The 27437-nt window shown below is 39.7% G+C and overlaps 1 protein-coding gene across 1 annotated transcript in view; it reads left to right on the top strand.

Annotated features, from left to right (window-relative positions):
- LOC132775734 (solute carrier organic anion transporter family member 1C1-like) overlaps nt 1-24324 on the top strand; it is a 43256-nt gene extending 18932 nt beyond the window's left edge. The window contains exons 3-15 of the mRNA XM_067469302.1: nt 827-968; nt 1079-1211; nt 5182-5300; nt 7866-8012; nt 9836-9934; nt 11053-11310; nt 12648-12812; nt 14652-14847; nt 15620-15785; nt 16874-17049; nt 19690-19754; nt 20194-20311; nt 21984-24324. Of these exons, the coding sequence (XP_067325403.1) occupies nt 827-968; nt 1079-1211; nt 5182-5300; nt 7866-8012; nt 9836-9934; nt 11053-11310; nt 12648-12812; nt 14652-14847; nt 15620-15785; nt 16874-17049; nt 19690-19754; nt 20194-20311; nt 21984-22203 (2004 nt within the window). The 3' untranslated portion in view covers nt 22204-24324. The remainder of the gene's footprint in view (nt 1-826; nt 969-1078; nt 1212-5181; nt 5301-7865; nt 8013-9835; nt 9935-11052; nt 11311-12647; nt 12813-14651; nt 14848-15619; nt 15786-16873; nt 17050-19689; nt 19755-20193; nt 20312-21983) is intronic.
- Nucleotides 24325-27437: the final 3113 nt, after the last annotated feature.

Below are 27437 nucleotides of genomic sequence, written 5' to 3'. Positions count from 1 at the left end.
AGTGTCATATAATCCAGTTTCTGAATAGCGTTTATCTGCTTTGAACTGCATTATATGGCAGTATAGACTTATATAATCCAGTTCAAATCAGATCATCTGGATTCAGAAACTGCAGTGTAGATACAGCTAAAGTGAATGTACCTTGCAGCAACATGATATATGGCAGGATTTGTAGCTGCTTCCAGCCATTAATCTAGCACGAGAAGAAGCAGGATTTACAATGGAGCTTCCAGGAGGTATAGACAGTTTGACAGAACTGGATCTGAGCAATCCAGTGTCCAGACATCCAACAGATCCACTGCTGAGTCAAGAACGGTTCCCTGGCAGAGTCTTGCTAGTGACATTGCTTCTGATGAGATCTTAAGAGGATGCCCAGCCATGGGACCAGCAAACAAAACATTGCTAACGAGCTTTTGGACACTGACACAGTAGTGCAGCAATAGTCTGGAAGCACTCTGGACACCATCTGGAAACTGAAGGTGCTCCGGGGACACAACTGCGCTGTTTTGCAGCAGCTCCGGAGACATTTCTTCTGGATTATTTGGGTAAGTGTAGATGCACTCTATGTTCAAAAATCTCCAGTGAAAGATAGTTTGCCATATTTTAAGTTAGTCCTTTCCACTGTTGAATATTCTTACTGTCAGAACTTCTAGTTCTCCTTCTCTGTCTTTCCCTTCTGCTTTTGCTCTTCCCTTTATCTTTGTTTCCTTCATCTTCACCAACATAATCCATCTCTCCAACACCTGGCAGCTGAAATATTTCTTCTCTCATTTTCTTAGTGATAGTTCCTTTCCTTATTCATGTCCATTTTTTGTTTGCACCACAGATGTTTCTCATAGCACTGGCATTTTCCTATTTTGCCAAAGGTTTTTCGGGAAGCTACATGAAGAGTATGATGACCCAGATCGAAAGGAGATTTGAAATCCCGTCATCTGTTGCTGGTCTGATTGATGGAAGCTTTGAGCTAGGTACATGTATTCCATTCCCTACTGTAGCAAAGGAAGATATCTACTAATGTTTTGGAATGGAATGGGAATAGTTTTTTCACTGCTGCTTAAAATCTTCTTTTGCATTACAGGAAATCTATTGGTTTTGGTTCTGGTGAGCTACCTTGGACCAAAAGTTCATCGTCCAAAGGTCATTGCTGTTGGATGCTTTATCATGTCCATTGGAGCATTTCTGTCAGTGGTGCCTCATTTCATCATGGGCCGGTAAGTCCACCAATTGCTTCTTTGTCCCTGAATCTTAGGGAGGATCTAGACAGCCCTTTTATTGTGGAAACTTCCACAATAAAGGGGGGCTGTCCAGACAACAACAAACCCTGGTTTGTGATGAATTAATTTGATAGCCGGTTTAATCATGCTACTAAACAAATACTTCTGGTGTCTGGACTGCAGAATACTGAAGTTCAGACAGTATTCCCCCAGTTTTCTGGGTGAAATTAGCCCAAAAAACTATGGGGCTACCATTCCTCTCCACAAAAGCCCCCCTAAACACAGTAAAAAAGCAAAAGAATTCACCCGGGCTCCATAAGATGGCTGCCGGAGTTCTCCTGGTGTGTACAAATGATGGGCCATGAGAAAGGGGTGGTGGTGGAGGAATATTGCGCCTGCCCCCTCCCTTTCTCCTGGCATTTATTTATTTGTCATGTCAGGGTAACCAGTCAATTGTATTACATTTTATAGAATCAAAGAGTTGGAAGAGACCTCATGGGCCATCCAGTCCAACATTTCTAACAGAACAAAACAAACAAACAGACAAAACACAAAATTTGCAAGTTTGGTAGTTGATTAAATGTCCTTTGACCAGTATCTGGCCACTTGGAGTGCCTCTGGTGTTGCCACAAGAAGGTCCTCCATTGTGCATGTGGCTGGGCTCAGGGTGCATTGCAGCAGGTTGTCAGTGGTTTGCTCTTCTCCACACTCGCATGTCGTGGATTCCACTTTGTAGCCCCATTTCTTGAGGTTGGCTCTGCATCTCGTGGTGCCAGAGCGCAGTCTGTTCAGCGCCTTCCAAATCACCCAGTCTTCTGTGTGCCCAGGGGGGAGTCTCTCATTTGGTATCAGCCATTGGTTGAGGTTGTAATGTGTACACGCCAGGAGAACTCTGGCAGCCATCTTATGGAGCCCAGGGGAGTTCTTTTCCTTTTTTACTGTGTTTAGGGGGGCTCCTGGGGAGGGGGTTAAGTGTCCTGGTGTTCTACTGCGAATTCCCAGTAGAACATCTGACACCCACCCAAGAAAGCGCATGCTTTCTGGTGAGTGTAGATGGGCCCCCGGGAACATCTGCATTTTTAAAATGCAGATGCAACTGGGATAACGGCTTGTCTGGAAAGGCCCAGGGATATATATCTGTACTCTGATGCCAGCAACATTTGATGGAGAAGGACCATCCATAGAAATGAATGGCAGGCACTTGTGTACACAGAGAAAGATTAAGAGGAGGTCTCCACTTCAGCAATATATTTACCAAATTATCTAAGAAAAGTCGGTACTTTATTTATTTATTTATTTATTTTATTGTACTTATGCCCTGCCTTTCTCAACCCTGTATGGGACTCAAAGTAGCTTATATATATAGGCAGTGATTTGATGCCATGTGAACATACATAAATAGTAAAGTAATCATATACATTAAACAGTCATTAAAATATATCAAACCTTAAAATACGTTTTAAAACCAAGATATCCAAAATCATAATCCATAGCTGTTCCAAATTGTCATTGCACTATTCCATATTCTCTAGTGGGTTACTAACGTAATGCTTGATCCCACATCCAAATCTTTAGCCTTTTCCTTTTTAGACTAAATCTACACTGACCACTCAGCCACGTCAGGTCAGCCCCACCAAGGCCCCATTCATACTGAAGACTCATAGTAGTATCGTTCCACTTTAACTGCTGGAACAGGAAGTTTAGCATTTAGAACATTTAGTATTCTCAACCAGATTGAAGATAAAGATGGAAGAATGAGAATAATTATGTAATAATAGGATAGAAATTAAGATTCTTAATTGTATTTAATAGCAGGAAAATGACTAAATGTTTTCATAGAAATATTTTTGGGCTGGTGGACAGGAAGACAATTTTAATGCTTTTCATTATTTTCCCTCTTTACTTGCATTTTAAATATTTTTATATAGATTGGGTAGGAGAGTCAGACTTTTTTATTTTTCTAATCAGTGGGGTAATTTAGGTAGAGGTGGTATAAGCTGTATACAGACATGTAGCCGGGGAGGGGGGGGGCTAGGGGGGCTTTTCATGGTGGTTCGTGAAAAGGCCTTAATGGTGCATTATTTAAACTGTTATGTTTATTCATATCATGATCTGATCACCATACTCAATATATCCCATATGCATGAGGGTATTGGAGTAATGATACAAAAGGTTTGCTAGGCTAGACCCTCTTTCACTCAGACTCAGCCCCCTCCCGAAACCCCCCTGAAAAAAATTCAGCCTCCCCCCCCCCCCCCCCGAAATGAAATCCTGGCTACGGGCCTGGCTGTATTTATAATATTATGATTATTCTGATGATTGAGTGTGATATTTAACCTTTGCTGAGATATTCATCAGAATATTTTTTAAAGAATTTTCAGTGGTTCACCAAGCTACAAATCCCAGAACTCCATAAAAGAGAATTGTGGCAATTAAAGTGGAAATATAGTGGTATAAATCTATAGGGTGAATGGCAACTCATTACAAAAAGCTTACACTTTTGGATGGGTCTTTCCATCTCCTGTACTTTTCAGTGTTTTTGAGTTGAAAAATTTGGGCGGAAACCAAATAAACTTTCTTTTGAAAATATACACACACTTTAAGAGCTTATAGTCAATATGGTGATAAATTGAAGAATAAGTCAACACGTTTATTTTGAAGAATGCATGTTATAGTATTGTTTTAACCCCGTGATGGTGAACCTATGACATGCGTGTCAGCACTGACATGCATGGCTATTTTTGATGACATGCAGACACATGCAGCCGCATACAAAGAAGTACACCTTATAAGAACCAATGTAATTCCATCCTTAAATTTGTAAAAGGCTCTACAAATTTAACATCTGCACGTTTGAGCATTGTTCACTCCATAACTCAGCATGGATTATACATTTTTCTTATTTAAACTATAAATATAACAAAATTATGGTGTTTTTCTCGAAGTGACACCCCCACTCAAGTTATGCTCAGGTTTTTGGCAAATGTTGACACACCAAGCTCTAAAGGTTGCCTATCACTGTTTTAACCCAAGTTATAAATTCTATCTTTTCTGTAAAGTATTCCTTTTGTAAATTTGCAACATTTCTCTACAATTGTATTGTGTATTCTAGTTAAGGGTACATATATTTTGGGAAGAAAATGGTAAAACAAATCTAGAGGCATAAGCTGCTAAGGGTGTATGCATTTTAGGGTACATTCTGTGTATATCAATCAGTGGTTCCCAGCCTTTTTTTGACCAGGGACCACCTGACCAGGGACCACTGTGACCAGGGACCACTCTCCAACATTAGTACCAGTTTTTGGTCAACTTTAGATTCAGTTTAGTTATTTGGGGTGCTGATTCAGAAAATTGCATTGGATAGACCACATCTGCTCTAGTTTCTGATACAGAACATATGCCATCCAGTAGCTGCCATCTGCTCGCCCACAGAAAACCATATTTAATAAGCCTCAGCACTATAAGAGGGTTTTGCAAGACCAGTCACTCTTGCCACAACAGTATAGAAACGGTGAGGCCACAGACCATATTTTAGTTCTTGAGGACCACTGGTAGTACACAGACCACAGGTTGGGAACACTGATATAAATTATAACGAGAATACCCACAGATTTTAATATATGTATTTTGAGCACTTTGGAAAACAGCAACAAATCATTATTATTGCATTAGTGTTTAAGTGTTCCGACAATATGCCTGATAAATGCATCTCTTGAATGCACCCCTCAAAGAATTTCTTGTTGCGTTGATCAATATTGGAATTGTGTAGGTTCATATAGGTCTATTAGTTATGTGTTACTTGTTTTTCCCATGATGTTTGGAGTCAATAATATGTTTTGAGCACATGTCCATCTTGATATTGTTCCATTTTGATATATAATTATTTTTAATACTAAGAATGAATAACAACTATTATCTTCACCATCTTCCACGTGGCAGACTCTCATCATTGTTCTTTGTTTTGAAGTTATAATTTCAAAAGCATTGCTGCTTCTATGGCCAATTCTTCTGCAAGTTTTTCCGCCTGCTCACCAGATTCACCTCTTCACAATGCTACAGATGGCACAGGAAATTTGGATGATCTTGGTAAGCAAAACTCCCAACAGAAATTTAACTTTATGGGCTCAGTGAGTGGGCCATGAACCATTCTCTTAACGTGGATCTATTTTGTGGGTGTGAAATGAGATGCCAGGTATAATTAGATGTGTAATCAGTCTCAACCTTCAGGCAGTTCATTTATCCTCCTCCATCTGTTTGTTTATGAAGCAATTTATTGCTGGGATTTTCCGGTCTGGCCAGTTGATTTGGTCTCACAGCAGTTCATCTAACTCACTTCAAGTGTATCCCAGTTAACAAAGCAGATGTATTTCTTTTGTAACATACAATTTGGAACTAGAGGCTAAAATAACATGGAAAGAACATGGATAGTTTCAGGCATGTAGCCGGGGGGGGGGGGGGGCTCGGGGGGCTTCAGCCCCCCCCCCCCCCGAAATTCTCATGGTGGTTCACGAAAAGGCCTTACTGGTGCATTATTTAAACTGTTATGTTTATTAATATCATGATTTGATCACCATTCTCAATATATCCCATATGTATGGGGGTATTGGGGTAATGATACAAAAGGTTTGCTAGGCTAGACCCTCTTTCACTCAGACTCAGCCCCCCCCCGAAACCCCCCCTGAAAATTTTTTAGCCCCCCCCCCCCCGAAACGAAATCCTGGCTACGGGCCTGGATAGTTTCCTACATCACAAAAAAGAAGAGGACTTTAAAATGTTTTAATAAAAGCATTTTTCATAACTAACATAACTGAAATATGCACATATGAAATGAGAGAATTAAATCATTTGAGATTTTGGGTGCATCTGAATTAATGTTAGGGAACTATGGGAGTTGTAGTTTGGCACCACCAAACAGAGGCAGCCCTAGGTAATTTTCAGCGGTAAGCAAACAGTATTTTGGTGCCCCCCCCCCCCAACCAATCACTGATACATATTTTCTGTTCGTCGTGGGAGTTCTGTGTGCCATATTTGGTTCAATTCCATCATTGGTGGAGTTCAGAATGCTCTTTGATTGTAGGTGAACTATACATCCCAGTAACTACGACTCGCATATCAAGGTCTATTTCCCCCCAAGAGCGCCTCAAGAGCACCCCTGGGCAAAATCAACTATACTGCAGATGCTTACTTTGCGTAATGGGTTGAGCCGCCCCTGCCACCAAGCATACTCTGGTAGAGAAAGCTGAAAACCTTGAAAAACTGCAATTTCTATTATTCCATAGCATTGAGCCATGGTAGTTAAAGTGATGTCAAGCTGCATTCATTCTACAATGTCTGTGCATTATTTCCCTTTCATCAGCATCAGTTTTTCTATTGATTTCTATTTTGGTGGCCAGGCTCATAGATCTATATGTTTTAAATATTTGGAGACTAGTTGTGGAGGCAAGTCTATCTATCATTGCCTTTTCTCTGTGTTTTCATGTTAATGCATGCTAAGTAAGGAGTTCTCTCTATGGCTGCTCTTTATCTGACATGTTGCAGGAAGATACCCAACTGCATGCAATTAGTTATCACATAATCTAGTTATTTTCCAACTCCAGCTTTATTACATCCTGGGCATCTGACATATTGTTACAACCTCAAATCAGAAGTCTGGTTCTCTTCCTTCCTTGACCATCACCTAGGCAGATGACAAGGAGGAGAGAAGGGGTTGGGTAGGTACAGAAAGATTTTGTAAAAAGCAGACAGTAAAGGTAAAGCTTCCCCTGGCATAAAGTCTAGCCATGTCCGACTCTGAGGGGAGGTGTTCACCTTCATTTCTAAGCTGAATAGCCAGCGTTTTTTCCTAGACAGCTCCAAGATCATGTGGCCAGCATGACTTCATGGAGCACTATTACCTTCCTGCAGAAGCAGTACCTACTGATCTATTCACATTTGCATGTTTTTGAACTGCTAGGTTGGCAGAAGCTGTGCCTAACAGCAGGAGCTCACCCCATTTCACGGATTCAAACCACCAGTCTTTTGGTCAGCAAGTTCAGCAGCTCAGCAGTTTAACCTGCTGCACCACCAGCCCCCCCCCCCCCCCCAAAAAGCAGCTGCATTGCCAGAAAGTTTGTTAACTGAGATATACCTATTGCTCTCGCTCCACCCACCCACCCCCACTAGATTTTTTTTCATGTCAGGAGCAACTTGAGAAACTGTAAGTTGCTTTTCGTGTGAGAGAATTGGCTGTCTGCAAGGATGTTGCCCAGGGCACACCCTGATATTTTGATGTCCTCGCGAGGGGAGCCGGAGCTGAGGATGAGGGGGCTCATCCACGCTCTCCCCAGATTCGAACCAGTGACCTATTGGTCTTCAGTCCTTCTGGCACAAAGGATTAACCCACTGCGCAACCAGGGGCTCCCCCACTAGATGGGAAACCACCTTAAGAGGACCTTCATATTAAACCACTTTGTATTGAATCAACATTTAGGAAAGCAGGGAAGCTGGAGGAGGGGAGAGAAGTGGAGATGATAGAGAATTTACAGGCAGTCCCTTAGTTACAAACATCCAACTTACAAATGACTCACAATGGCCAGAGAAAAACAAACAAACAAGTACAGCTAAGGTGAGATGTGTAACAAGCTGTGCTCACCAATCTCTTTTTTTCTGCAGAATGTGAAAAGGCAGCAAGTTCCTCTCTCTGGGTCTTTGTGCTTGCTGGAAATCTTCTGCGTGGAATTGGGGAAGCGCCTATTATGCCACTGGGAATGTCTTACATCGATGATTTCTCCACAGAAGAAAACTCTGCTTTTTATATAGGTAAAATAAATGAAGCGACTCAGACCTAGTACTTCTCTTTTGGGTTCTTTTAAATTTTGTCTTATTGGTGTATGTATAGTTGGTGTATGTATAGTTAAAGTTTTACTATTAGCTTATCAGTATCTTCATATCTTTCACATTATGAACTCCATTGAGTCTTCTTGTGTTTTTATTACAATCACCTTTTTCACTAATATTTCCAGACTTGTAATGCATTAAGAATTTTTAATTTTTTTTCCATCTAAGAATTAGGGTTTTTTCTTTAAAAAAAGAAAAGAAAATGATGATTATTATTTATAAACTTATTATTATTTGAAAAAATGAGATAATTTCTTATCAGCCTTCCAAGAAACAGCAATATACACAAAATTCCCATAATGGATAATGAGCTTCTCACATTTTATCACCTCAGGGCCCTTCCAGACAGATCTGATCCCAGGTTTTCTGCTTTAGACTGGATCATTGACACATAATCTGCTTTAGACTGGATCATTGGCACATAAACAGAAAACCTGGAATCATATCCTGAGATTTAGGGCCTGTCTGGAAGAGCCCTCCGATACACCTAATTGTTGCAAGGGTGAGATGTGGGGACCCTTTTACCCTGTGTTTTTCTCCATTGCAGCAAATTAGAGCAGATTTATCACTGTCATGTAGTCACCCCCCCCCCCCTTTTAACTCAGGAAATCCCATGTTTTAGGTGCTATGTAGACGGGCTTGAAGTCAGCATACCATTGACACAGAAGCCTCCAGCTACCAGTGTTCTAATTCCCCCAAATATATTATTCAAGTTGTAAACTTCAGAAGGCATTTAAAACTTTTAAAAATACAGAATCTCTACCCACCCGGTCCACAAAATTGACAATATGACAAACCCAGAATAGCTGAGTCAGTGCTAGCTGAAGCACCTGACAGATGCCAAGAGGTATCATAGGAAGTTGCTAGAAAGATGTCAAACCTGGGCACTTTCACCGCACAATACCAAAACTCTGTTCCAGTTTAACAACTATGGTGGCATCCCACAAATCCATAAGACATCACCATATCATTAAAGCAGAATCAGATAGAAAACTATCTGCACATATCTTTCTTAAGGGAATTTCTCTGTGAGTGGGAAGGAGGCAAACTTTAGTGGAACACTCCTTTTTATTATTAGCTGACTTCCTATTTTGAAGAACACCATATAGAATAGTGCTGTATCTCTTCTAAGCCTAATAAAACAATAACAGCAGTTATTACCACAAGTTCCACAACATTTCTCAAAGATTTGACTGCAGTCCTATATATACAAAACATTGGAATACTTGGACTTTTCAGATTCCTTGGATTGCATCTTTCTATCAAAAATATATCTCTTACCCCACGATTTCCCAAAGACTTAATTTCAGTCCTTTATAGACAGGAATCTTTGGACCTTCCACCCATGTTGAACTTTAGCTCCCAGCACTCTTCACCATTGACTATGCTGGATCAGGCTGTTGAAATTTGTACTCCAAAAATGTACTTCTCTAAATGATTCCATGTATCTGTAGAGCTGAGATGCACAACCATTTCAGGGTTGCTCCAAATGTACATTGTTTCCCACAATAGATACCAGATGGCATGGATTATAATCCATGAAAGCTATTCTGAAAATAAATCTATTAATCTTTCTTTTTTATACCGAAGCAGGCAAACTTGACTATTCCTTTAAAAATGACTAGATTACTCTAGATCACCCATATCATTGAATATCTTTCCACTCCACTGAAGATTAGGCTACCCCAATTTTTCTATAATGCTAAGAATAAGTTGCTATGCTGATACTGGTGCATCTTTCATAGGAACCGTAAGATCAGTTGGGATGTTTGGACCAACCCTCGGCTTCCTGCTTGGAGCTTTATGTGCCAACCTGTGGGTAGACATTGGAATGATAGATCTAGGTAAGGAACAAGTATATCCAGTTGTTTATACCACATCATTGAGACTTTCCTTAACCTTTCCTAAACCTCTTTCCAACCTCATCCTTATCATAGGACTTTATCACATGGAGGTGGTGAAGCAGCACAGTAACAGGAACATCACCTTTAGTGATAGTCCCTATTGAATGGTGTCATGTGATATGCATTCCCACATTGAAGCTATCAGGGGCTATTGACAGGCAAGGCCCGCCAGTAGCCCATGATCACACCATGGTCCCAGGACTTACATTATGTGATCTAGGAACTTCTGTGGCAGCATCTTATATGCTCTCTCACTGTAAACAAAAGTTTATTTTTTTAATTAATTGAGTGTAAATAAATAGATAAACAAACAAAGAAAGAATGTCAAGAAGGGAAAGCAGCTCAGTGCGAGGGCAGAGTTAAACCACCCACCTAGAAGTATGGTTTTGTACAGCTAAGATGCTGCAATCGTGCAATGACAGCAGCTGTAAGTTGCTATTGTGGCACTAGCATACAAGTTTGCGATGATTTGTACAATGAGTCTGAAAAACAGAATTTTATATCAATTTTTGATAAAGTGGGATCAGAGGAATCATTGAAACAAGGCTATTTCTGATTCCCGTCACCCATCCATTCACCTGAACTACCCCTCTTTTGGCAAAAAATGGTGATTTGAAGCGCAAATCCCTCTGATAAGCTCCAGTAATTTCTGTGGGAGGTAGAATTACAGTATTTTTCACTACTTAATATTTTTTCAGTGGAAAAATTATGGTGTGATGAAAAACCAGATTGGGAAGAAATAAAAACAAAGCAGTAGGTTCTTGTGGGTTTTTTCGGGCTATAGGGCCATGTTCTAGAGGCATTTCTCCTGACGTTTTGCCTGCATCTATGGCAAGCATCCTCAGAGGTAGTGAGGATGCTCACTACCTCTGAGGATGCTTGCCATAGATGCAGGCAAAACGTCAGGAGAAATGCCTCTAGAACATGGCCCTATAGCCCGAAAAAACCCACAAGAACCTAGTGATTCCAGCCATGAAAGCCTTCGACAATACAAAAACAAAGCACTTGGAAACTGTTTTTAAAGAGTCTGAATATGCAACTTTGGTTCTTTTCTTCAGATACTCTGACAATCAATTCTAAGGATACCCGTTGGGTTGGTGCTTGGTGGATTGGATTACTGCTCGGTGGAGGACTGAACTTCATGGCCTCCTTACCTTTCTGGTTCCTACCTTACTCTTTGCCCAAAGAAGGAGAAGTACAGGTCATTAAGAAATCAAGTGAAGTGTTCACAATCACCAAAGAAGGAAATGGCAAAACAGAACTACCAAATCCAACACCATCACGGCCACAGTTGAAGCTCTCAGAGGCAGCAAAAGGTAACTACAGAATCTATCTTATTGCTGTTCACTTCTACAGGTCAATACTGCATTTTATAATACAAGAGGTCCCAATATATTGGGGATTGAGATCTACCAGACCAATGTACCATACCCTCCAAATCTCCTTATTTGGCAGGTACAGTCCCAATTTATCTTCTGCTTTCCTACTTTTACACTAAGTTTTTATTTCCTCTCACTTTCCCTTTTTATCCTCAGATTTTTTTGCAGTTGCCATGAGAAAAGCAGAATTTTGTCCTAAGGTTCTTAAGCAAAGGCAAACTACTGCAGCCTCCCTAGCTTGCCTTTTTTCTTCATTAGTAATGTATGTCATCTTGACCACTCACTGGTATTCCCATATGTTACAGTTTTCCTCTTTGAAATGTTGGAGGATATGTCACTCAGATCAGAACACCTTTGTTGAATGTGTGGGCTTATTAACAAAGGCCCTCCTCATAAATGTACAGCAAAGTAATTTATTAGCAGCAGCATAACCCAACACCAGTAGCCAAAAGTGATAAAAAGAACAAAAACACACTGACCATATGAGATTTTATTTATGGCAAAATAATATGGTTGTACTATTTACAAGAACTAGGTTTCCATAACACAAATAAACAAATATAAACAAATATATGGTAGCTTTACATGCAGCAGCCTTCACACTGGAGCTTTCTCACATGAGGCTTCTCTCACACAGAGGTTTAGCTCACACTCCTCAAGATGACACTAGCTTTGGCTCACTGACTCTAGCAGGCTTCAGCCTACTGACTCTTTCAGTGCTTGAATCACATTTTTGTAATCAAAAATACCAAGTTGATTTTTAATATTTCTGACAACCTTCAGGTTATTGGGGTGGTGTATTGAGCTTTCCTTCAAGGTGCTAGTTAATTTTATGGAATGATAGATTTATTGGAATTGTAGAACTGTAGAATCAGGAGGGATTCCAAAAGTAATCTAGTCTGACTGCTTGCAGGGCAGGAAGTCTATGGCTAAAGTACCCCTGTCTGGTGATCAATCATATTATTGCCTATAGTGGGACCGTCACTTGATGAAGTCTTGTCTGTTTCTGTCTGAGTTTTAGGTCAACATGTTAACTAGCAACTTGCTGAGTGGAACAATTATCCATGCAATTCCATCCATTGCTCAATCACTCTCTTTCTCATTCTTAATTAGGATTTCAGAATTGCAAATGTGAAAAAAAGTTCAAATTACAAGCAAGATCAATGCTTAATTTTGTTTCAAAGACTGGATTTTTTTAAAAAACCACTCTTTTCTACTAATGTACTCGCTTATGCTTTAATTTAATGGAATGAAAGATATGTTTTCAATTACAGAATTTTTTCCTGCTTTGAAGAAGCTATTTGGAAATTCCATCTACTTGGTCTATTTGCTCCTCACTATCTTACAATTCAATTCACTGGTTGGCATGATAACATATGAGCCGAAGTTCATGGAACAGCAGTTTAACATTTCTATTTCAAGGGCCATCTTTTTAATTGGTATGTAAATTAATTTTCTGCTTTAATTTTGTTGTGTTGGCTTGTACTTGTAGTGCTAGGCCACTATTGAAGGGTCACTTATTTGTTGGGTGAACTAAGTTGGACGTCATGGTGAGAATCCCAAACGATGAGAAACCAGTAAATGGTTCATCAGTGAGGCACACACTTGTTAATCATCTAACGAATAAAGTTAGGTGTCATTGATTTATACTTTTATTTTTTTACCTACCTCCTCCCTGGCAAATTTTTATGTGATAATGTGAAGGTATTATATGGCTAGACTGGCTGTTAGCTCAGACAGCTTTAAAACAAAATTAGACAGAGTTTGCTGAGCAAAGATCTCTTGCTGGTTTAGGCTGAATGAAACTTCCATATTTAGTAGGAGAGCAAACTGAAAATATCAGACAAGGCAAACAAGCTGTAATGATTTAAGCACTAATAGTGATTATTAAGATGAGAGCTTAGTATAAAAAGACCACTGCCTGGATATTATTTGCATGGGAGCTGAGTGGACATTTTCGAAGGAGGAATTGGCCTCAGAGGTTGTCATGCAAAACAAAGCTCCTGAGTAATTCTAAACTCATTTCCCCCCTCAATACACGTCAGCTGATTTTGCTCAGGCTAAGCTGGGATTTATTCAAACAGGAGCAACTTTTGTGTATTGCAAGGTACACACAAATTTAAAATTAACTCAAAGGGTGGCCCATAAAGTCAGCTCTGGGTATGGTAAGAGAAAATGTGCTTGAAAAGAGACTCTTTGTTTTTAAACCCAAATCGGAAAAGGGGGAAGGGAGAGAGTTCTACCATTACAAACAATGTAAGACATATTTGTATTTGTTTATTAGAAATCGGTGTTAAAACTGTCAATGAGATTCCAGTTTCCTCATCTCACAACATTCTTCTACACCGCATTCACCCCTGCTGTATAATACCAACTTGATTGCATCATTTAGAAAATTAAGGGCTATCAACACTTTGGGAACAGAAATATGTTCTGAAAAAATGTGTTTACATCCATCAAAGCTTGTACTGTAGCCCCCAGTGGCGCAGTGGGTTAAAGCCCTGTGCCGGCAGGATGGAAGACTGACAGGTCACAAGTTCGAATCCGGGGAGAGGCGGATGAGCTCCCTCTATCAGCTCCAGCTCCTCATGCGGGGACATGAGAGAAGCCTCCCACAAGGATGATAAAAACATCAAATCATCCGGACGTCCCCTGGGCAACGTCCTTGCAGACGGACAATTCTCTCACACTAGAAGTGACTTGCAGTTTCTCAAGTCTCTCCTGACACGACAAAAAAAAAAAAAAAAGCTCATACTAGAATGAAACACCATCTAACAACAAGAAATATTGTGTCTTGGTTTATAGGCCAGTTCCTTGGGTTATTTGGGCCATTGATTCAGAAAATTGCATTGGATAGACTTCGTGTGCTCTAATACTTAGATATGGTTATCATGATTTTCTATTGTAGAACAGATGATGTATGGCATATACTTTGTATCTCAAAAATTAAAGCTGATATGGGAAGATTGGTGTCATTTTTGGAATTGGCAGGTCAAATATACCCAGAAACAGGTCTAACATTTGAGGCACCGAAATGTGTGTCGGACAGATTTATCAAAGCGTTATCTTTATATTGTTTTGGGGGCAATCCAACTATTGCTTCCAACTCAAGTAGATACATTGAATCAATGAGATTTAATTATTTGTTTTCTCACTACTCTATAATTGATTCAGTGCATGTGTTCTAGTAGGGACTAACCAAGAGGATAGAGGATGGGATTTTGATTTTTGAGTCTCACCATGCAAGGGAATAATTTGATGCCCCATTTCCTTTGCAGGTGTGATACTTTTGCCCATTACCGTTGTAGGAATGTTCCTGGGGGGCTTTCTCATCAAGAAGCTCAAGCTAAATACACCAGCGATGGCAAAGTTTGCATGCATCTCTTTTCTTTTGGCGTACCTAGTAAACCTTTTGTACTTTGCAACTAATTGCCAGGTGCTTCAGGTGGCTGGACTCACTGTCAACTATTCCGGGTTTGTTGTCTGTTTTTTTATGAATAGGATGGGGCGGGATTCCATATTCCCAATATACTGTTCCATAGGATGTTGCCATGGCTGCTAAAGTGGTATCAAATGGCTTGGATTTTCTAATAGGTTCAGGACTTGAGATAGCTCCTTTAAAACTACCCTAAACATGAAGTGGACTCACTGTCTACTGACATGAGAGCAGCTACATAACTAAAACTGGTATACAATATCAAGAATCACCTAGCCACTGCGGGTAAGGGATTCTGAGAGTCTTGTGACATAGGCTAGTGTATAAACTATAAAAGTAATGGGAAAATAATTAAAATACTAGTAATTTTTTATTGTTTTTAACTTACTGTTTTTTTATTGTTTTAAATTGTTGTTGTATCTGTTATAATTGTTTTGTACATTGTGGCATCGAATTGTTGCCTGTGTAAACTGCTCTGAGTCCCCCCTCGGACAGGGTAGAAATGTTGGAAATAATAAACAGATAAATAACACCAGAATAAGTCTTCTAGTTAAAGTTGGTTTCAGTTGTCGTTAAATTTTCTTCCTTCCCCCTGCCCTTTTCTCCCCTTCTTTCTATTCTGTGGGCAAAATATTTCTTTTTTAAGGAGGGATGTCTTTGTTTTGACCCCACTCTCATAGCTACATCCCTGATAGTGTCAGTCAGAAATTGAATTAGCTATTTGCAGTTTTAGCAAAACTATGATGTTCAAATTGAGATTGTTTCCTTTGCTTTCTGAAGGTTTGGCTTTTATTCTGTCTTTCTTTTTAGTGTAAAAGAACCATCCTTCTCTCAGTTACAACCACTGTCTGCCTGCAATGCTGACTGCAGCTGTGAAGACCATCACTGGGATCCAGTCTGTGGAAGCAATGGGATTACTTACATGACTCCATGTTTAGCTGGCTGCAGAGGTTCAGTGGGAAGTGGAAAAGATATGGTAAATGGAGATATGGGCCAGCATTTGAATAAATTCATCCCTTACATTAGACATTGTTTAGTTAACTGTAAACAGAGAAAGGGGAGCAATTATTGCAGTTCACACACCCTCCCCAGACTAATATACAATAGGCTCTTCACTTTTGGGTGAATTGGGGGCATGGAACCACACAAACGTTGAGCAGCCATGAATAAAAACTTTTGCTACCTAAAAGAATACTTCAAGATCTCCTAGCACACATCTAGATGTCCTCTTTGTGATTACCTAGATCAGTGGTTCTCAACCTGTAGGTCCCCAGATGTTTTGGCCTTAAACTCTCAGAAATCTGAACAGCTGGTAAACTGTCTGGGATTTCTGGGAGTTGTAGGCCAAAACATCTGGGGACCCACAGGTTGAGAACCATTGCTCTAGATCTTCCAGAAGAACTCAGTGGATATCTTAGACTAAGAAATTCCCTAAACTCCAAATACTAAGATCCCATATAAGGTTGCCACTGAAGTTAAAGTAAAATCATAGTTCTATAACAGTATTTGGAAGCACCCAAGGAATGACCCCCTGATCTTCATAGCCCGCCGTATTATCTTGAACACACCCAATCTCTTCTGATCTGAGAAATTAAAAAGGGGTGGGCTTGGTTATTAGTTAAATTGGAGACCGTCAGATCATACCAGGGATCTCCAAGTAGAGCTAGGAAAGATTAGGTGTCAGACCTGTCCATGACTTAACTTAGGCGATCCCTCGTTTTCCAAGGAGGATTGTCTTCCAGTATTCTTGTGGGTCCGTATGTGGCTGTGGAGCCCTATTCTTGTTCTGCATCTTCTTCCACAGTGAGGGCATTTGTTTCCGGGTGGGAGGCGGTCTCGGTCGGGGTTGGCTTGACGCGCCTTCCTAGAAATGGATTCACTAGAAATATGCTTCCTATGGAACTATTTGTTTCCTACCTGATTTTCTGTACTAGCTTTCTGCTCTAAATCTCCTCACTGATTGCTTCTTTATGGTGGACAATAAGGAATCCCAAGCCACTTGCTAACTGAATTAGATTATGGAAGGTTTTTTATGTTGGTAAATGAACATATTTTTTCTTCCAGGTATTCCATAACTGTAGTTGTGTTGGAGAATCAGGACCTGGCAATTTCTCTGCAGTTTTGGGCCAATGCCAAAGGGATTCTTGCACTAAAAATCTGCCTTACTTTCTACTGATGCTGTCCGTAGTATCGTTTATTTTAGCCCTGGGAGGAACACCATTGTACATGCTCATCTTCAGGTAAACACAGTTTAATTTTCTCCCCAGGTCTTCTTTCTATGCTCTAGGAAAATGAGCTCTATGAGCATAGTCAAGTTACACCTGCATTGTAGAATTAATGCAGTTTGACATCACATTGACTTCATGCTATGGAATCCTGGGATTTATAGTTTGGTAAGGCACTCTTTGGCAGAGAAGACTAAATACATTGTATACTACAAATTGTATGATTGCATAGCATTAAGCCCAAGGAGTTAAAGTGGTTTGAAACTGCATTCATCCTACAGTGTAGATGCACCCTGAGTTAATCTTCTACCATGCAGTGTAGTTTAGTGGTTGCTGAATAGAAAAAGAAATGTCTAATATCAAATGTTGCTTTGAATGTTGTGAGCTTTTGGTTTTAATGTTGACATTTAAAAAAAACTTCTGTTTTTTAATATTGTAAAGTTTTATAGTCTTGGTCTGTGACCATAACAGAAACATTAATTCATTCAATATCAAATGGACCAAATATTGTTGCCATGATTCAAGGTGCTAAAAAATTGAATGTTTGAGCCTGAAGTTTCAATCGGTAAGTATATTATCTATCTGTCCTAGGGAATTTGACTGGTAATAATCCATTAAAATTAAAATCTGTATGACATTTAAATTTCACTTTTCAAACAATTAGATTCAAAATGAGAGCCATCTGTGTTTTTAGCACTTCCAAATTCCAGCTGACATATAAGTATAGCCTCTATCACAGTCTATGGTATATATAGCTTTATGTATATTTAGTTTCCAAGTAGAAGTGCCAAGAAACTCAGTTAGTGAATTATGAAGATGTCTAACAGAATGACTGAAGGAGAAATTAATAGAATATTAAATCTTCGAATCATAATAGCCAATAGAAATGTATTACATGCCAGGATACCAGGAGTGTGTAATGTGCAAAAGGAAAGAGTGGTTGACAAATTAATAGTGCGTGTTCAAATTGTTTTAGTGAGGGGTTGGAAAGATAAAACAAAGTGGGCTCTGAAAAATTGGTATAACTATATAATAAATATGCTAAATGTGGAAATAACAAATTGTAAATTGAACAATATAGACAAATAGAAGGTGTTATAATAATTAAGAACATGTGGGATCCAGTTAGGAATTATTTAGAGAATGTATTAAGATGTGAAGTGGAAAAACTGAGACTAAGACTGATATATAAAATTTCTGCAGTTTAATATATAAATTGTATGTCCAGGGTGGAAGGGTGGAGAGTGGGGTAAACAATAAAAAAATGTCTAATCGAATGCTATCAAAAGTGTTCTTATGCATGATCAGGCTCCTCACATTTGCACTGGCACTCCTCACAATTCAGAAGATCGGTGTGCATCACACTGAGAATTAGTCCCAATATGCCTGTGCTCCTTTATGTTGTAATATAACACCAGCCTCTTACTGGATATGGAACTTGTCAGTTTTAATTCTTACAGTCCACTTGCAAAGGCTGCATCTACATTGTAGAATTAATGTAGTTTGACACCAATTTAACTGCCAGGGCTCAATACCAATATGGCACTGTTAGTTAGGTGAGGCACCAGCACTCTTTGGCAAAGAATGCTAAAGACCTTGTACAGGGTGTAGAGGGAGCATACCGTTCTCTGTTGCATCAGCTCCACAGGCTGCCAATCTGCACAATTCAAAGTGCTGCCTTTAGCCTATAAAGCCCTAAATGGTCCCGGCCCAGTCTACCTGTCCGAACGTATTGCCCCTATGAACCATCACGGAGATTAAGATCGTCTGGGGAGGCCCTGCTCTCAGTCCCACCTTCTTTGCAAGCGTAGTTGGTGGGGATGAAAGACAGGGCCTTCTCAGTGGTGGCCCCTCGCCTGTGGAACTCTCTCCCTAGCGATATCAGGACAGCCCCCTCCCTCTTAGGGTTTAGAAAGAGAGTCAAATCCTGGCTCTGGGAGAAGCCGTTTGAAAAATAGAGCAATGCAGAAATGTTAGTATGGAATATGTGCAATTTGACTATGGATTGGCCTTTTGACTATGACTCTGGGTGACGTGATTCATTGAAATGTATTTTTTATTATGCTTATTGTTTTTAAATGTTTAACTCATGTTTTAACTGATGTGGTCTGTTTTAAGGCACAATGGAGGTGCGATTGTAAGCCGCCTTGAGTCCCTCTCGGGGTAGAGAAACCTCAACAGGATTCCAGCAACTGCTTCCAGAGCTGAAAATGCATTTCCTGTGCAAAATAACTATTAAGTGAATTTTGCACAGAATAAGTTCCCAATTACAGCATTATCTACACACAGGAAATATCAACACTCTCTAGTCAGTGACCCATTGAGGATTGATATACACATTGGCCACTTTGCCAATTCCTCTACATAGTAATGTAATAGGAGCCCTTTGGTGGGTACACAGAGCTGTCCAATTCTAATTCCTAGAGATGGAGGTTGGAACAGGATTTTAGTCCATGTATTCAAATTCACCTGAGCTTTGGACTGTTTGTAATTCAGGATGGTTGCAGCTCTACAGCTAGGCAGCACATTTTGCAAGTTGTAGCTTAGAGCTGCTTATGACACTTCACTTGTTGTTCTCTTGTTCCCTTTTAAAAACCAAACAAACCTTGTTTATATATCAAACCAAGTGTTCATCTTCTTCTTTCTGTTTTTCAGAACGGTTTCACCAGAATTAAAATCCTTCGCTGTTGGTATTGAAACGTTGTGTGGGAGGGTTCTCGGTAAATGTTTCCCATATTCCATTTGATTTGCTTCTAAAATGTGTAGAAACAATATGTCTCATGTGTGAACATAACAAAGGTATTAGATGGATGCAAATGTAAAGATAAAATATTATGCAACGAGTATATATTTGCTATATTATTTAGAAGAGATTTAAATGTATACTGATTGCATGTAAAAGAGGGAAAATAAATTAGATTGTCATATTAATTTGTAGTCACTGAACTGTGTGTGTTTGCGGTTCTACAGCCTCCATCTTCCTCTCACAGGGTAGATCTCAGATATATCATTGGAGGAAAAGCCTACCAATAGCCTAAGAAGGGACATAGATGATGAAGTAGCATCAACATTTTAAGTGTTTTAGTGGAAACACAGATCAAAAAGCTTATTTGTGAGAACAATGTAGGAGCTCACTTCATTTCTGGGTCTTCTTTTTAGGGGGTCTTCCTGCACCAATTTATTATGGAGCATTGATTGATCTCACCTGCTTGAAATGGAGTAAGAAAACGTGTGGAGGATCAGGGACTTGCAGGATGTATGATACTAAAGCGTTTAGGTAAGATGTGATATAAATGTAATTGCGATCTCGATTGCATTGTATGTAATATACTTAGTTTTGGATTGATGCTGGCTTCACGTACCCTTTCCTGTACTTGCTTAGTATATCATGACAATCTTCACAATCCCAATTTCTTTTTGGAGAAATACACATGCAGGAATATCAATCAATCAATCAATCAATCAATCAATCAATCAATCAAAGGATTCCCTAAAGATTGCCACCCAGCCTCTGCTTAAAAACCTCCAGAGAAGGAGACTGGCTAGGAAGGAAAAGTAACTTTTCCAAACTGTGGCTGTATTTTCACAGGTTTTCATGGCTAAATACATTTTATTTTCCCAGACTACTTAATCATGCTAAAGAATGAAATCAGATTGAGAAATCCTGCTATAGTTAGCTAACTATACCTAGGCTCAATGGCAGTATTTCTCAATCTGGGGGTCGGGACCCCAGAGGGGGGGTCATGAAGGAGCGTCAGAGGGGTCACCAGAAACCATCAGAAAATACAATCTTTTCTGTTGGTCATGGGGGTTCTGTGTGGGAAGTTTGGCCCAATTCTATCATTGGTGGGGTTCAGAATGCTCTTTGATTGTACATATGCTAACTATAAATTCCAGCATCTATAACTCCCAAATGTCAAGATCTATTTTCCCTAAACTCTACCAGTGTTCTCAATTGGACATATTGAGTTTTCATGCCAAGTTTGGTACAGATCTATAATTGCTTGAGCCCACAGTGCTCTCTTGATGTAGGTGAACGACAACTCCAAAATTCAAGGTCAATGCCCACCAAACCCTTCCAATATTTTTTATTGGTCATGCGAATTCTGTGTGCCAATTTTCATTCAATTCCATCATTGGTGGATTTCAGAATGCACTTTGATTGTAGGTGAACTATAAATTCCAGCAACTACAACTCCCAAATGTCAAAATCAATACCCACCCCCAAACCCCACCAGTATTCAAATTTGGGTGTATTTGAATTGGATATTTGTGCCATGTTTGGTTCAGTGAATGAAAATATATCTGCATATCAGATATTTACATTACAATTCATAACAGTCGCAAAATTAGTTATGAAGTAGCAAAGAAAATGATTTTATGGTATGAGGGGGTTGCGGCATTAGGAAGGTTGAGAAACACTTCTCTATGCAAATGTTATGAGTAATTGTTTTTATTGAATGCATACCAGGCTAAGAGCATTTCATAGCTGCTAAACAAACAAAAATCTACCTAACAACCACTAAAAAATTCCAACTACTTTTTATAATTAGTGTCGTTTTTGATTGGAAAGTTATTGCTTTAATTTGAAAAGTTTTAATTTTTGAAGTTTCCTCTTTGTTTGTCTGACAGGAAGGAACACCAAAGAGACATTAGGAATATGTTCTGCCTACTCTCAACTCTCCTTTTTCTCAAGTCTTAATGTTAGTTAAGAAATTGAAAATGAAAATTTCAATATATTTCACATTTTTACTGCTAGGGAGAGGCACTTGCAAGATTTCAGCTTGTTATGCTAGAGTAACTTGGGAAATTTAGGTACTATGCACCTTGCTTTGAGACAGGAAATCAATTGATGTTCTGCTTCAAGTAGAAAATGTCTGTGGCTAGCCTTGGGACCATGCCTCAAATTCTTCTATGATGTAACTTTCATGTGGTCTTTTCTATCCTAGAAATGTCTACCTTGGACTCAACAGTTCAATCAGATTTGCATCCTGTCTCTTATATATCATTATCTGCATTTTAATTATGAAGCGATTCAGACGTGACAACAAAAAGAAAAATACCAGTGGAGTGCCTGAGGGGACCAGCTTCAAAGTGTCAACAGGTGCTCCCAAGAAAGAAGACACTGCTTCTGGAGAGACATCAGTCCATGGAGACACACACTTGTGAAAAATGGACATTAACTTGGATCAGACACAGGGCTGCAATTAGTGCCTTCAGCATTGTCCTTATGTGTTTAATCCTCTGTGTCTGAAGTTCCTGACCATGCCAAATTCCATGCTGACAATCAGGGCATGGACATATACAACTCATGTCTGATTTCTGACAATAATGTCCAAAAAGGTTGTGTGAGAAACCTCTGGTGGTGGACAACTTGCTGGACTTTGCTAAGTCAGCACTTCTGAAAGCGTCTGCAGGCCGGACACACTTTGCACTCTAGATTTGTCTTGTTGACAGACTGTGATAGGTATGTCTGGAGAAACAATGTGCACATTTGAAAAGTATGCACAGTATAAATAAAGTTCAAATGTCAAAGGTGCACAAGCAACACTCAAAGAAAAAAGTGTGTAAAACCTGCATACGATTTGAAACTTGTGCACATTTTGGAGGAAAAAATGTTGTTTTTTTCCAGTGAGAGGAGCACAAAACTGGTATTTGGTAAGGAGAGAAAAGCTTGGTGAACAAAAAAGATTTCCTTCCACAAACCATTAAGAGCAATACAAATGCTTAAAGTCTCTATAGGGCAAAACTCACTCTCAGTGTGCAAACCCAACTCAAACTGTGCCTTTTAAAAGTTGATCAGTTTTTGAATGTTGCATCTTAACTACATGTCTCCCCTTGAAATGCATGCCATGAAATGCCAATGACCTCCCAGATGTTTTGCAGATACCATCAATCCACAGATGAAAATTATAGCCCCACAAAGAAGTTTGAACAGGAATGTGAATCATAGAATCAGTTAATGGGAATTCTATTAAATGACAGTATATTAGCAACTGTGCTTCAAGTTTACAATCTGTTAGTCTCCCTAATTATTGAGATTGAAGCACCATCATTCCCTTAGAATCATAGAGTTGGAAGAGACCTCATGGGCAATCCAGTCCATCCCCCTGCCAAGAAGCAGGAAAATTGCATTCAAAGCACCACCGACAGATGGCCATCCAGCCTCTGTTTAAAAGCTTCCAAGGACGGAGCCTCTACCACACTCCAGGTCAGAGAGTTCCACTGCTGAACAGCTCTCAGAGTCAGGAAGTTCTTCCTAATGTTCAGATAGAATCTCCTTTCTTGTAGTTTGAAGCCATTGTTCTATGTCCTAGTCTCCAGGGCAGCAGAAAACAAGCTTGCTCTCTCCTCCCTGTGACTTCCCCTCACATATTTATACATGGCTATCATGTCTCGTCTCAACCTTTTCTTCTTCAGGCTAAACATGCCCAGCTCTTTAAGTTGCTCCTCATAGGGCTTGTTCTCCAGACCCTCAATCATTTTAGTCGCCCTCCTCTGGACACATTCCAGCTTGTCAATATCTCTCTTTAATTGTGGTGCCCAGAATTGGACACAATATTCCAGGTGTGGTCTAACCAAGGCAGAATAGAGGGGTAGCATTACTTCCCTGGATCAAAGCAGAAACAAAGTTTTTTTCATAGCCAGCTGTGCAAATTCCAGGTTTAACCAAACCCTTCATTATCAGTGATCAAATATCACTCCCTAGCAACTATTTAATGAACCACTTTGCTGCTCTATCTTTTAATCATCTTCTTCAACCATAAACCAGCAAAAAATATCCTGATAGCCCTTGTTTCACTCAATTATTATGGATCAATTTGTCATTAAAGTTGATATTAAAAATAGCAGTCACAGGGCTTAATTTTCAAAATACAAAAGTGTAGCTTCCCCATTATTTTTTCTTCACACCAACCACACCCCTCCCTGCTACATTTCCATTGCAAATAATCCCTTGTTGATCGAATGGCCATTAGGGCTCATTAGAGTGACAAGATAGAATGATTCTTTCATTTGCCTTAATCCATATAATAGTGGCTTACTGGAAGGAAGGTGTTCTCCTCAACACATGCAGACTTTTTCTCCAAAAATACGTGAATTTCCTAACAAATTACCAGAATGTGTTAAAAGCTCTTACAAAAGACTTGCTTCTTCTTCTTCATTTAAAGGAAGAGATCCATGTTAGAGATCTTTTTATTTCTTCCTTGTTAATGGAATGGGAAACACCTTCTTCTCCCCTTTAGGGAAAAATGAGTCAAATAATAAGAAAAACAACCTACTCGTTGGCAAGATACTCTACTCGTTGTTGTTTTTTTTCAGGGAAAAAATGCCTTAAAATGAATTTAAAGTATTGCCTCTCATGCTGTTATGTATTACTTCATGAAGATCACAATCTTTCCTACTTACCCAGATGGGATATCCTGTCCAACTTATTGGCAACTAAATAGAAATCTCTTTGGGAATATATCTACACTATACAACTAATGCAGTTTGATACCACTTCAAGTGGCATGCCATGGAATCGTGAGGGTTGTAGTTTTATAAGATCGTTAGCCTTTTCTACCAAGGAGTAGAAATTACATCTCTCAGGATTCCATAGCATTGAGATATTCCAGTTAAAGCGATGTCCAACTGCATTAATTCTACAGTGCAGATCCTCCCTGGGTAAGTCAGAGAACTTTGCTTTTCTTAGGTTATAATAATTGAACTTCCATAGAGCACAGCGACATGTGATATTTGGGATTGGGCAAGAGTTAGTGCTAACACATTAGTAAGTTTCCATATAGAAATTATTGTGGTCACATTTGTCCTATAGGACAAAACCTAATGTGATATTCAGTACGCAAGTTGAAGTTGAAAGCCAAATTACCTTACAGAAGTTATGGGACAAGTTTGTCTATGTGCACCATATTCATTTCCAAGTTGCATCTATATGTACAGTGTTGAGTATTTGATTATTCATCTGGTGGAACATTCAACCATGAGTTCAAGTGAGTGTTTATTTATTTACAGTATTTATATTCTGCCCTTTTCACCCTGCAGGGGACTTAGGGCAGATTACAATGCACATATACATGGCAAACATTCAATGCCAATTAGACAAACAACATATATAGACAGACAAAGAGGCAATTTAACATCCCAGCTTTCCTGCTTCGTGAGGGTATGCTCGATTCCGACTCGATTCCAGCCACAGTGGGAGCTGCTGCTTCACCGTCCATTTGTGACACTGAGTCCTTTGAAGGAGTACTTCCTCATTCTTCTTCACACTGCTGGATGGTTTTATGGCATTGTAAATTAGTTAAATTAGCCTCTTCGCATAAAATGATACCTAAATTCCCCACTTGATAGATGCAACTGTCTTTCAGGCTGCAAAGGTCAACAGTAAGCTAGACTAATGGCCAGAAGCTCACTCTGACCCGGGCTGGCTTCGAACTCATGACCTCTTGGTCAGTAGTTATTTAATGCAGCTGCCTATGAGCTAGCTGCACCCCAGCCCTGTCCTGGGTTGCACTTGATGCCATATCTCACAAGGGCTACGTAGCAAAAATCATGAGTAACTCTACAGGCCGATATTTCTGCTATGCAACCCTGATGTAAGATGTTGGTTGTAGTTTGATGTTAATTTTACAGTTAGCTAAAGCATGTTTACAATGAGGCAAGCATGTTCAAGGGAGACAGTGTGGTATTCCATTAAGACTCGGATGGTGTCACCCAGTGTTGCTTCCACTCACACCCCACCCAGTGACATCATTGGCTTCCCCTATACATGGGAGGCCCAGCAGCCCTATGGCACAAGACCATTGAAAGGATATATCACTAATGTGTACTACATTCTGTTTACTAGAAAGTATGGAAGTAAGACTTGGTGCTGTCACCCCCTCTCCCCACCCCATATGGAAATATTGCTCTGGGCATTTAGGAAGCCAAGTACCAGTATTTTGAAATGTTCCACAATTAGAAACATGAAACTAAGGTTAACCATGCCAAAGCAACCTCTTGAATTCTTGATCAGTTCCTCTAAATCCTCCGGAGGGGTACAGAAGCGATGCCAATGCAAATGGAGGAGTGTTCTGTGGAATTATTTAAGAGACCTTTTTTGTTTGATTTAATCTTGAATGGCAAGGCAAACACAGCAGGAGAAATGGAAAATACCCTCTCATTAGTAATTCGTAAAGAGAGAAAGAGCCTGGAATGTTCTCTTACATAACAGAAGCTGGAGAGAGGGTTTGCACAGAGAGAAACTAGCAACACCGAGAAGCACAAGAGGATATGTATTGTGCATTTAGTGGCCTTTCCCAGACAACCTTTTGTAAATAATCAAAAGAAAATAATCCAAAGATTATTGGGTGGGGTGGATGGTATTATTTGGTGTGACATTATCATCAGGAAATATCTTCTTGCATTTTCAAATGCCTCAGTAACTGTGTTCCCTTGACATTAAAAAACCTTAGATCATATGAAGTAAGCCATAGACCGGGATGTTTATAGATTGGGATAAACTGAATGGCATAAGCAATAAGGTCTCTCTCATGGTGAAAAAATAATAATGATTCTCTTCCAGGAATGTATTTATTTAGGACTCATGCAGAAGTCAAGTCCTGTATGTTGGATCCTAGCTGTTTTCCAATTTCATTTGAGTACAACTAGCAATGCATACATTCCAGCTGAAATGGATTAAATTACTATTTCAGAGCTGCCACCATTGAATTCTAATGTGACAGTCCCATGGCTCATTCTCATTCTCCCACTGATGTATTCCATTGTTTTGTTAGATGGATCTTTTGAATAGGGAAGGTAGTCTATAAGGGGGTGAAGCATTACATAGAACATGTGTCTATGGGCTCTGCAGTCACACATTTTTCATTGCTTGATTTTTCTGCTGAAGTGACATGCACAGGACATTAATGGTTCATTAGTGCTTGTATTTCACTTTTTGGAGACATGGGTGCTAGCGTGGGAACTTGGTCACCTAGTGGAAATTACTCATCAAATAGGACTGTAATAAACATCTCGTAGAGGCATAGTAGGTGATTGGTTTAACTCTGTTACAGAAGTAAGCAAAATTATTTAAAGACAACATTATTTACAACCTCATCAGACATGTTTTCCCCTATCCTAGTGCGCTGTTGGCATGCTGCTGGGACAGTGTCTGCTAGAGCCCATAATATGGTGCAGGGCTACTTTAGCAGCACACGAAAAGGAAGACCTGAAGATGCAGGTGACTACCTGTATCCTCACTGACGAAGCCGGGGACAGCCACAAAATGTCATGGGACCATTGTAAGGGGACAAAGCTGGGTGCTGCCCTACAGTTTCCCATGCTGTTCCCCATCTGATGAGGTCCTTAATCCTGCCTCTTTCCCAAGTAAGGTTAATATGGCAAAGTTATGGAGACACCAA

The sequence above is a fragment of the Anolis sagrei genome, chromosome 5 (genome assembly GCF_037176765.1).
Source record: "Anolis sagrei isolate rAnoSag1 chromosome 5, rAnoSag1.mat, whole genome shotgun sequence".
In the NCBI taxonomy this organism is placed as follows: Eukaryota; Metazoa; Chordata; class Lepidosauria; order Squamata; family Dactyloidae; genus Anolis; species Anolis sagrei.
This window is presented reverse-complemented; position numbering and strand designations above follow the sequence as displayed.